Consider the following 12,367-nt stretch of genomic DNA (forward strand, 5'->3'; position numbering starts at 1 on the left):
GAGATTTTCTAATCCATTCAGAAAGACTGGGCCCAAACTACTGATAAACAAAGAACAGCAAGAAACTTTAAATAAGCAACACAATAGGCAAGGCTAAGCTGACAAGATCAGCTCAGCAAACAAAACACCTAGGATTTTCATCACCCCTCTTGCCTATTAGAGCCACCCATGACCCCCTACATGACCCCATAAGAATCTGGCAACAGCCATTAGAATATTAAAAGGGCACAATCAAGCACAGGTCAAAGTACATTTCATAAGGAACAGGCATCCCAATCACAAAGACCCAAAGAATGCATCAAACCCCACCTTCTCTCAACTCCATTTTGTCAGCTGTCACAGAACCGCTTGCTGTGGTTGGTTCTGCTCATCAATAAACAGAGACTTTTATTTCCTAAGCAGCCAGCCACCATTTTATTTTTCAGCATCTTTCTCTCGGCTTGGAACTGGACCTGATTTTTTTCTTCCCGCACCGAGAAGGGGAGGAAATTGTGCTGTGTTCCTTCTTGATATTCTAGTGCAGGCATGTCAAACTGCCGGCCCACGGGCTGGATGTGCCACGACAAAACCGCACCCACCCCACTGCAAGCAATGGGGAAAACGTGGCGATACATCGTGCGACGTCGCGAGTTTAACATGCCTGTTCTAGTGGGAGAATTTGGCAGTTTGCTGAATATGACTTAGTGGACTGCCAAAAAGGTTCCTCAAGTCCACCAAGAGACCATCAACACAAAGTGAGGCATTGTATGTACCTAAGGTGGACCCTTTTGAGACTTCAAAGTAGCTGAAACAGCATTAGCAAGTTCTGCGCTGATCCAGGATTGCCTGCTGTTGCTCACCTTCCCATCTGTTGACCTGATGCATTGGTAATTTTCCCCACTGGAAGAATAAACAGTTATATAAGAGAATCCTACTTTCAATTTACCTGTCTATGTTGCATTTTCAGCTCCAGCGGGGTTTTCTTGAAAGTTCAGGGGAGAAAGCTGAGGTACCAAAATTGTGACACCACAATAGGCCCAACAGGTAAGTAGCACCCTGTTTAGCCTTTGTAATGGATTGGGCTGTGTAGTTTCAGACATAGATACAGGCTGATGGGACCCAATTGTCCTTTACAGGGGACAGTCACTTCTCCAATGCAGAAGAACAAGCTAAGCTGGCGACTACCAAAATCTACCAGTTGAGCATGGGTGAAATTCTGGAGCAAAACTGTACAGACCTGCAAAAATGAACCAACCTCCTACAGCTATAACAGCATATGGCATAAATCCCAATAGCCTGTGGATGCCATTGCCACCTTCGTTTGCCATCTGTCCTCCGGGGCTGGAATACTTAACCCATCTCGACTGGTTATTAATCCACCAGAAATACGAAGTTCTGGAGCTGATCACATCTTTTGAAACGGCCAACAAGTACGAAGTGAGAAACAGGCTTGGAGAAATGGTGTACTTTGCCAGAGAAGAAAACAACTTCTGCGTCAGGAATTGCCTTGGATCCTTGCGGCCCTTTACCATGGTGATCGCTAACCACATGGGCCAACAGGTCATCCACCTTGTGCGGCCTTTCCGTTGTGACGGCTGCTGTTGCCCATGCTGCTTGCAAGAACTGGAAATCCAGGCCCCACCGGGCTTACCCGTTGGCTACATCCAGCAGGTGTGGGATCCCTGCCTGCCCAAATTTGTAATCCAGAACGAAGCCCACCGAGATGTCCTGAAAATCATTGGACCTTGCATCACATCTGCCTGCTGTGGCGATGTGGTATTTGAAGTGACGGCACTAGATGAAAAGACCAGCGTGGGAAAGATCTCTAAGCAGTGGGGAGGTGTTTTGCAGGAGTTTTTCACCGACGTGGATTTCCTTGGAATTTCGTTCCCGCTAGACCTGGATGTTAAAATGAAAGCAGCGATGCTTGGAGCTGGCTTCATCCTTGATTTCATTTTCTTTGAAGCAGGAGTAAATCATAGCGAACGACGTACTGTTTGGTTTTGAAAGCTGGCCGTTCCTGTATTATAAAATGTTTAGAGACAGTCCTTGTGTTTCTCTACTCTTCTTTGGCTAAACTGGAAAGTCAAGTTTGCTTAGCAGAGGGGTTTTTTTTGGTTGAGTAATAAATATTAAAGCTGATTTTTTTTTATAATATTTGGCCCATAAACCTTTCGTGCAGTTCTATTCCAGGATGTGACTGTATTTTAGATGGCCTTTCAAACAGCTTATCCTTTGAGAAGAAGTTTTCTTTGTCTTGTGGTTTGTGTAAGAATTGTTGGATTTTTTTTTGAAAGGTTCCTTTCGTTTGTTCATCGTATTTTTTGAAAGGAAGAACACGTTGCAGCCTATGTTTATTTACTTGTGGATAAATGGTATATTTAATACAAATAGTCCCCAGCTAATGACCGTTTGTTTGGCGACTGTTCAGTTACGTTGTTGTTATTAGCTGCGAAGTCGTGTCCAACCCATTGGAACCTCATAGACAACGTTCCTCCAGGCCTTCCTGTCCTCTACCATCTTCTGGAGTCCATTTAAGCTCACGCCTACTGCTTCAGTGACCCCATCCAGCCACCTCATTCTCTGTCGTCCCCTTCTTCTCTTGCCCTCAATCTTTCCCAGCATTAGGCTCTTCTCCAGTGAGTCCTTCCTTCTCATTAGATGGCCAAAGTATTTGAGTTTTAGCTTCAGGATCTGGCCTTCTAAAGAGCAGTCAGGGTTGATCTCCTCTAGGACTGACCGGTTTGATCGCCTTGCAGTCCAAGGGACTCGCAGGAGTCTTCTCCAGCACCAGAGTTCAAAGGCCTCAATTCTTTGGCGCTCAGCCTTTTTTATGGTCCACCTTTCACTGCCATACATTGCAACTGGGAAGACCATAGCCTTGACTATACGCACTTTTGTTGACAGGGTGATGTCTCTGCTTTTTAGTGTGCTGTCTAGATTTGCCATAGCTTTCCTCCCCAATTTCTTGGCTGCAGTCCCCATCTGGGGTGATCTTGGAGCCCAGGAAAATAAAATCTGAGGAGTTATACAGTGATTCTCGCACTTACACCAGTCACTGACGATGTTACCTAGTTTGGATAAGGAAACGTCTGCAGCAAAACAACTAAGCTCAGAGAGCACCAAGGTCCCCCCCCCACCGCCCTCCACTTTATATTGTGTGGACTTCAACTCCCCTGGCTGAGGCATTCTGGGAGTTGAAGTTCAAATATCCTCAAGTTCGTGGGTCTTCAAACTCGGCCCTTTTATGACTCATGGACTTCAACTCCCAGAATTTCTCAGCCAGGCATGCTGGCTGAGGAATTCTGGGAGTTGAAGTCCATGAGTCCTAAAAGGGCCGAGTGTGAAGACCCCTGCGTCAAGTTCCTAAGCTTGAGCATCTTAGCCAACGGGGTCAGCCCGGCCCCGCTGAGATTCGCTCCCTTGTTTCCCCCGCTCTCCCGCCGCCCTTGGAAGGGCGCATGCGTCCAGGCTGCCGGGCCAAGCTTGTCCTGCCGCCGGCGGCGGCTGCTGCTTCTGCTGCCCTCTCGTCACGTGACGGGCGGGAGCGGCATGGCGGCGCCCTGCTCAGCCTCGCTCGGGCGTCGCAGCCCAGTGACGTCGGGTCTGGGCGCTGGGGCGAGAGGCGGGGCCGCGGGGGTCGACGGCGATGGGGCTCGCTGAGGAGGAAGAAGCGGGTGGAAGGCGGCTTCGCGGCTGCTGACCCTCCGCGGGGAGCGAGCGAGCGGGGTGGGGGGAGGCGGGGCCTGTCGTCCCGGACAGGGCTGGGAGCGGCGGCGGGTAAGGGCGGGCCGTGACGGTGGCAGGCCTCTTTCCCGAGTGGGTCCCGGGGAAGGCCCGGCTGAGGTAGGGGTGGGTGGGTGGGTGGGAAAGCGACCCTCCTCGGCCTCCTCCGCCTCGACGGGCCTGCCCGTTTTCCGGAGAGGCCCGAGCCGGGGATGCCTCCTTTGCCCCGTCTCGAAATCCCCCGGGGCAGCCCCTTAGGCGCGCCCTGCAAGGCCGCGGGGCCGAGAAGGGTTGGGGGCGCCTCAACGGAGCAGAACGGAATCCCCCCCTCCCTTTTTTTTCCTTCCTCCTCGAAAGGGGTAAAACGAGTTGTAGTGATTTCTTCAGGGGGGGGGGTCAGGAGTGTGAGGGATCTCGAGATCCTCGGGAAGGGCTTTTTTTGCCCGGAGGGTCTTAAAAAAGGGCCGTCAACACCTGAAGGGGAGAAGCTCGGGATGAGGGTGTGGGGCTTGGGATGGGAGACCACCAAGAGATCCCCGGTGGATAGCTTGGCCGGGGCGTTAGAAAGGCGTCCCCACTGCCGAGAAAGCTGCCCGGGTGGCTTCTTTGTGTTCCCCCCCACCCCCACCCCCAAATCCAACTCTCCGGTTCGATGGCCTGGAAGGATGAGGATTGGGATATCGGCCTCCCTTAGATTGGAGGGTTGAAATGTGTGGGTTTGAGTGTTTTTTGTTCTGAAACCCAGAGGTAAAGCAAAAAAGAGGAGGTAAAATTAACCCTGGAAGAAAGCGCCACCACCCTTCAGGTCTATACAGGTAGTCCTCGAGTTACAACAATTCGTTTAGTGACCGAAATTACAATGGCATTGAAAAAAAATGGGCTTTTGACCGTTTTTCACGCTTACGAGCATTGCAGCATCTCCACAGACGTGAGATTTACATTCGGGTGCTTGACCACGGAGTCATATTTATGACGGTTGCACTGTCCTGCGGGTCACGTCATCCCCTTTTGCGACCTCCTGACAAAGTCCATGGGGAAACCAGTTTCACTAAACAACCGGGCTACTGATTTAAGAACTGCAGTGATTCACTTCATTAAATGTGATGAGAAAAGTGGTAAAATGGGGCAAAACTCACATAACAAAATTTCTCACTTAGCAATATAAATTTTGGGCTCTGCTGTGGTTGTACGTTGAGGACTACCTAAAGGTGGTCCTTCATATAGAAGTGACTTGCAAGGGTAAACACGGCTTCCTAAAATCTTGTCAGATAAGTTTGTTTCCCCTTGCTTAGCCCCCTCTCATTATGTTGCATTTTAAACAGTATGGAGTAGACTAGTGTATGGGTAGTCCTCGACTTACGACCACAATTGAGACCCAAATTTCTGCTGCTAAGCGAGGCAGTTGTTAAGTGAATTTTGCCTCGTTTTACAACTTTTCTCTCCATAGTTATTAGGTGAATCACTGCAGTTGTTATGTTAGTGGCACAATTGTTAACTGAACCTGGCTTCCCAATTGGCTTTGCTTTTCAGACGTTCACAAAAGGTGATCACATGACCTCAGGACACTGCAACCGTCGTAAATATGAGTCAGCTGCCAAGCATCTGCATTGTGATCATGTGACCATGGGGAAAGTTGCGATGGTTGTAAGTGTGAAAAAGGGTCGTGAGTTCTTTTTTTCCAGTATTGTTGTAGCATCCAATGATCACTAAATGAACTGTATGTTCATTGTAAGTCAAAGACAACCTGTAGTCCATCCACTGGGAAATCTCTTTGTTCTGGAGTATGTTGATGCTGTCTTAACTTACAGCAACATGATTTGTGTTTCGATTTCACTATGCTTGATAAGAAATTTATTTTCGATATAGGTGTAGTGACCTACATGCTGGGGATTTGTTTGGAAATTCATAATTGAATTACTCCATGGATGAAAATCAGAAACAAATCAATAACCTAATTTTTCGATTGGCTGCAATCCGAGATTTCTCTGTACTGTATGTGTTAACCTGGGATAAATCCTGTTTGAATTGATAAGACTTTCCAGAAATAGGCTGTCCTCTTGGTTCTAATATCTGGGCTAATGCTTTCTTTAATCAACAGATAAACACATGAATATGGCACTGTGGTTGTACGTGAACAATCAGAAAGTTAAAAAGCAGTAATAGTTGAGCCACTGTACATCTTCACATATTTTGAGTACTAGGCCCACCATATTGCATCATAATACAAATTTTGGTTTTATGTTAACGTGCCATGAAAATGCGGTTTATTGAATTTGTGTATTTAGTGTGTGTGTGGATGAACACATTTGGAAGTTTTCTTTAACTCCAGGAATGTTTTCTGTTTCTTTGTGTAGCAAACAAGAAGGATAAACATTGGAGATTATCAAGATGAGCAGAAAGCCTCCACATCGTCCCGGGATCACATTTGAAATTGGTGCTCGCCTAGAAGCCCTGGATTATCTACAAAAATGGTATGGAACCTGACTACTGCTGACCCTCAATTTATGACCACAACTGATCCCAACGTTTATGTTGCCAAGGGAGACATGTGTTTGTTAAGTGAGTTTTGCCCCATTTTGTGACCTTTCTTGCAACAGTTATTAAGCGAGTCTGGTTTCCCTGTTGACTTTGCTTGTCAGAAGTCCACAAAAGGTGATCGCATGACCCCGGGACACACTGCAACTGACATAAATGCATGCCAGGTGTCTGAATTTTGATCATGTGACCATAGGGATGCTACAACAGTTGTAAGTGTGAAAAACTGTCATACGTCACTTTTTTCAGTGCTGTTGTAACTTCAAAGGGTTACTAAATAAACTTCTAAATCGAGAACTACCTTTATACTGCTGACTTAGTAGAGGACGTATTCATACGATGCCTGATAGCTCCATGCCGATACATATTGAAGTAAAGAATTCAGTAAACATCATATACCACTTTCAACGTAACCAATTAGTCTGGAAGCTTTTCCTGTTTCTGTATGCAGACATAGGCAGGCAGGCAGACGCACGTAATCACACAAACACGCATTGTGGAGCTACATTTGATTTTGTATTACACAATCAAGAATGAAATTTAAAAACATTGCCAACTTAATGAGTCAGAATCATATACATTACTGCGGGATAGCCTTAACACAATGTTCTCTAAATTGATCTCTTGCCTGATATAAAACCAGCCCCAATGCTTTTTGCTTTTGAAAAAATAGTTAAAAATCTGGCTTTTTCTCTAGGCATTTGGGTTGAGTCAGAAGTCGGGGAGAGGCCTCTTGTGACTTTAATCATCGTGCTTTGTTTCCAATTTTAGGTAGTGAGTATTATTTTAATGAAGTTTGGCGTGTGTTCTTAATGTTTATTTGTGTTGCACACTGCCCTGGGTCACATTCCTGGTATTGGGCTTAATAAATGTTTCAAATAAATAGTTGCGAGTGTTTCACTTGAAAGACTCATAATATATAGTAGCAGGTGTTTCATCTTGCTCCCATTATCCCTGTTTTGCATGATTCAATGATTATTTTGCTTCAGATGCACAGAGAATAAAATTTCTTTTTTTTTAAAAAAAAAAAAAGCTCTTATACTGAATAGCTTTATATAATTTTGATACAGGTGGCCTTGTGTTTGTGCTTAAAAGTTCTTTAAATTTTTTCCTCAATTTTCTTTTTTTTTAAAAAAAGCATGAATTTTGCACCATAAGACGGTCATCTGTGGTTCGTTGATATCCACTGATTCACAAAATATCTCTTTATAAGAAAAAAAAGTCATCTGTTTTGTAAAAATAGATCCTTTCATAATGCCACATTTAAATACAGTAGAGAAAATAGAGTGGTGCTTGTAATACCTTAGAGACCAGTGAGTAGGCAGCATAAAATTAGCTATCATAAATACACAAATTAACATGAAATGGTACCTATATCACACTAATTGATGCAAGTAAGAATCGCAAAATAAGAAGATAAATTGGTTGAGGGTAAATCGGATTTGAAATCAGGAAAAATATAGTCTTTTCTAAAGTATACAAAAGTCACCATTGGACACCCAGTGGTTTTTCATCTATGGAAATACATGATTTTCTTGTATTTAAAAAAAGCATGTTGAGAATTTAAATAGTTTAACTTGATAATAAGCATCTCTTCCTTGAAAGAATGCTTTTATATTCCCCAATCAGCACAAGTACACAAATAGAGCAAAAGATAATATTGTCATTTATCTTGGGAGTTATTCAAATTCAGGATATTGCTGTAACAAAATGGTAGTTACTACAATAGCTCTTAACACCTGATCAACTGTAGATGTACATGTCTGATTACCTTTGAGCAAATTTAGATTTTAGTGCAATGCATATACTTCACCCCTGTGGATATTCCATTAATACAGGAAATACCTGTTGTTCACATTGTAGAGAAAATAGTTTTCAAATATGGGCCAGGATATTTGATAGGCTTGCTAGTATAGAATTCCCCACTAGGTATTTTCATGGAAATAGTTACCGTGCCAAGGAACTTTTGTTACAGATTCTTGGATTGCAGTATTCCCTGGAATTTTTAAAAAAATATCCTTGAAATTTTTCCTTGTAAAATATCTCGCATCAGGTAATATAGAAACACCAAGGGTTCTTGCATTTTGGAAACAAAGTATAATATGCTTTGGTGCTGGTGCTGGTGATGACCTATAAAGCCCTTAATGGCTTGGGTCCGGGATATTTGAGGGAACACCTGCTGCCAGCATCAAGTTCCCTTCGTCTAGTGCGCTCACACAGGGAGGGTCTTCTCAGGGTGCCGCCGGTAAAAGATTGCCGGCGGATAACACCCAGGGTGAGGACCTTCTCTGTGGGTGTGCCTGCCCTCTGGAACCAGCTGCCTGTGGAGCTTAGGACTGCCCCTGACCTTCGTTCCGGGACCTGAAGACCTGGCTCTTTGAGCTCTCTGGCCCAGGCTGAGCATTTTAACTGGGGTTTTTATTTTTAGGGATAATTTAATCTTTTTTAATTGTTTTTTAACTTGTATTTTGTATTGGTTTGGTTTTAAATACCCTGTAAACCGCCCTGAGTCCTTCGGGAAAGGGCGGTATATAAATCTAATAAAATAAATAAATATAAATCTAATTTATATATATATATATATATATATATATATATATATATATATATATATATATATATATATATATATATATATATACACACACACACACACACACACACACACACACACACACACACACACACATATACATACACACAGTGAGGGAAAAGAGTATTTGATCCCCTGCTGATTTTGTACGTTTGCCCATGGACAAAGAAATGATCAGTCTGTAATTTTAGTGGTAGGTTTATTTTAACTGAGAGACAGAATAACAACAACAAAAAAAATGCAGAAAAACGCATTTCAAAAAAATTAAAAATTGATTTGCATTTTAATGAGTGAAATAAGTATTTGATCAATCAGCATGATTTCTGGCTTCCAGGTGTCTTTTATATAGGTAACGAGCTGAGATTAGGAGCACCCTGTTAAAGGGAGTATAACTATAAAAGACACCTGTCCAGAGAAGCAATCAGTCAACCAGATTCCAAACTTTCCACCATGGCCAAGACCAAAGCGCTGTCCAAGGATGTCAGGGACAAGATTGTAGACCTACACAAGGCTGGAATGGGCTACAAGACTATTGCCAAGCAGCTTGATGCAAAAGTGACAGCAGTTGGTGTGATTATTAGCAAATGGAAGAAACACAAAATAACTGTCAAATCTCCCTCAATCTGGGGCTCCATGCAAGATCTCACCTCGTGGAGTTTCAATGATCATAACAGCGGTGAAGAATCAGCCCAGAACTACACGGGAGGATTTTGTCAAATGATCTCAAGGCAGCTGGGACCATAGTCACCAAGAAAACAATTGGCAACACACTACGCCGTTAAGGACTGAAATCCTGCAGCGCCCGCAAGGTCCCCCTGCTCAAGAAAGCACATGTACAGGCCAGTCTGAAGTTTGGCAATGAACATCTGAATGATTCAGAGGAGAACTGGGTGAAAATGATGTGGTCAGGCGAGACCAAAATCTTTGGCATCAACTCAACTCACCGTGTTAGAAGGAGGAATGCTGCCGATGACCCCAAGAACACCATCCCCACCGTCAAACATGGAGGTGGAAACATTATGCGTTGGGGGTGGTTTTTCTGCTAAGGGGACATGACAACTTCACCGCATCAAAGGGACGATGGACGGGGCCATGTACCATCGAATCTTGGGTGAGAACCTCCTTCCCTTAGCCAGGGCATTGAAAATGGTTCGTGGATGGGTATTCCAACATGACAGTGACCCAAAACACATGGCCATGGCAACAAAGGAGTGGCTCAAGAAGAAGCACAGTCTCTAGACCTTAATCCCACGGGAAATCTGGGGAGGAAGCTGAAGGTTTGAGCTGCCAAACGTTAGCCTCGAAACCCTAATGACTTGGAGAGGATCTGCAAAGAGGAGTGGGACAAAATCCCTCTTGAAATGTGTGCAAACCTGGTGGCCAACTACCAGAAACATCTGACCTCTGTGATAGCCACCAGAGGTTTTGCCACCGAGTACTAAGTCGGTGGTCAAAAATACTTATTTCACTCATTAAAATGCAAATCAATTGATGAAGTTTTTTTGAAATGCTTTTTTCGGCATTTTTTGGTTGTTATTCTGTCTCGCTGTTACAATAAACCTACCGTTAAAATTTATTTTATTTATTTATTTATTTATTTATTTTTGGGACTTATATGCCGCCCTATCTCCCAAAGGACTCAGGGCGGCTAACAACAATAAAACAACAATACAAAAAGTTAAGAGAAATTAAATAACAGCCCCAAAATAAATTAACTAAACAATTAAAAATTAAAACATTTTAAAAACCCGTCGTCAGTCCAGGTCAGCCTGATGAAAAAGGAAAGTTTTGAGGTCGCGGCGAAAGGACCGGAGATCCGGGGCCATCCGGAGCTCAAGGGGGAGTTGGTTCCATAGGGCTGGCGCTCCCACAGAGAAGGCCCTCCCCCTGGGGGTCACCAGCTGACATTGTCTAGCCGACGGCACCCTGAGGAAGCCCTCTCTGTGTGAGCGCACTGGGCGATGGGAAGTCGTTCTCGGCAGTAGACGGTCCTGCAAATATCCCGGGCCTAGGCCATGTAGGGCTTTAAAGGTAAGTACCAACACCTTAAAATTACAGATTGATCATTTTTCTGTCAGCGGGCAAACATAGAAAATCAGCAGGGGATCAAATACTTTCCCCCCCTCACTGTAGGTACTTCTCTGGTGGGTGTTTTATTACATTTCAAACAGGTTTTCTAGAACTGGAGCATTGGTAACACCAGGAATGGGGAAGAATTGTTGATCATCTTTAGTGTAAAGTTAAAATATACAGCTATGGCAGGGCTGAAAAAAATCGTACGAAGGGGTTATTTCATTGAATAGCTCAGCTTGTTTCGACAGCCAAGCTGAATGTGAACAGATTGGATAGAACTAATTCATTTTGTTAAAACTTACCTTTAATAAGTTATTTTAAAATAACTGACCAATAGGTTTTTAAGTAGTGTCTTTAATAGCTCCAAACAGAGCATCTTATATAATTAATATTATCCTTTCTCTATGGCTGTACAGATTTCATTGTTCCTGTTTAATGTTTTAACCTTGGGCAACGGTATTTAGTTTCGATTCTGGTCTTTGCCTTCCATAGTCTAGAAATGAAATTTCATTTTAGAAAATTTAAAAGCATTGTAATTGTGAAGCAGATGGAACACCTAGGCAGTAGAGCAGCTACCACTGGAATTTTTCTGACATTTTATTATCTTAAATTTGTAAGATTAATCATAAAAAATATTTTTGAGCGTAGACTGATAGTTAATACCAATGGATGATCTGAAATGGTGACTTAAAGCTGTCTAAGAAGAGCTGGTTTATAAATCGTCATGCTCTGGTTTTTTTCCTTGATAAAAATATGTCTCATTCAGTTTTTGTCCAGAGGTGCAAAGCCACTTTCATATTTTTAGCAAAGCTGCGTAACATACAGGTATCTATCCCTTTCACTAACATATCTGCTCATCTCAAAAGTAATTTGCAGAAATGTTACAATGAATAAAAAAGATGGGAAACAAACCACTGGTGTATGGCTGTGCCGAACTTAATCCTGTACCATCTTCCCAGAGTCCAGCTCTGTGTGTGTCTGCGCGCACGCGCATGTACTCCTAGCACAAAAATCACAACTTTCCCCCTTTGCATTCTTATCAGTGACTTCCACAGAGGATTCATAATAATACCTCCTGTTAGGTGCTTTGTCAATAAGATTTAGAGGTTGATTATTTTTACCTTTGGCATCCACGTTATTAGCCAAGGAACTGATTAAAAGCTGCTCAGTTTTGAAAACAGTTAATACTAGAGGTGTTTAGAATAAGAAATATCTGGGTGGTGGGATGGAGGGTTTGTTGTCACTGTGTGTTGGGGGGAGAGAGCACAGGGGGAGGCTCAGCTAATTTCAATGTACACATGTTGTACTTTGACAATAAATAAAGGTTTATTATAATGCTTAAGGAAAATTGGCAATCCATATCCTCTCAGTTAATGGAAGAAACCGCTATAAGTGGGAGAGTCTTAATATGGAGCAACAACTAATATCCTGATGCATTTCCCAGGTTTGTATTTTCTGGTT

The 12,367-nt window shown here is 43.3% G+C and overlaps 2 protein-coding genes across 6 annotated transcripts in view; both read left to right on the forward strand.

The window, feature by feature from the left end:
- Positions 1-1,224: 1,224 nt before the first annotated feature.
- On the forward strand, positions 1,225-1,986 carry LOC310638985 (phospholipid scramblase 1-like; the record flags this gene model as incomplete). Its single annotated transcript, XM_083360347.1, has 1 exon — positions 1,225-1,986. The coding sequence occupies one exon, from the start codon at positions 1,225-1,227 to the stop codon at positions 1,984-1,986; it is 762 nt and encodes a 253-aa protein (XP_083216473.1).
- Positions 1,987-3,595: 1,609 nt separating this feature from the next.
- Positions 3,596-12,367, forward strand: part of PHF20L1 (PHD finger protein 20 like 1) — a gene marked incomplete at its 3' end in the record, with an annotated part of 64,979 nt that continues 56,207 nt past the window's right edge. For 2 of the 5 annotated variants that reach the window (XM_083360052.1, XM_083360054.1), the window contains exons 1-2: positions 3,618-3,759; positions 6,060-6,176. In XM_083360052.1, the coding sequence (XP_083216178.1) occupies positions 6,094-6,176 (83 nt within the window). In that variant the 5' untranslated portion in view covers positions 3,618-3,759; positions 6,060-6,093. Of the gene's footprint in view, positions 3,760-6,059; positions 6,177-12,367 lie in introns of all 5 variants that reach the window. The other 3 variants (XM_083360056.1, XM_083360053.1, XM_083360055.1) reach the window with 3 other exon arrangements.

Source organism: Vipera ursinii (assembly GCF_947247035.1).
Source record: "Vipera ursinii genome assembly, chromosome: 3".
Taxonomy (NCBI): domain Eukaryota; kingdom Metazoa; phylum Chordata; class Lepidosauria; order Squamata; family Viperidae; genus Vipera; species Vipera ursinii.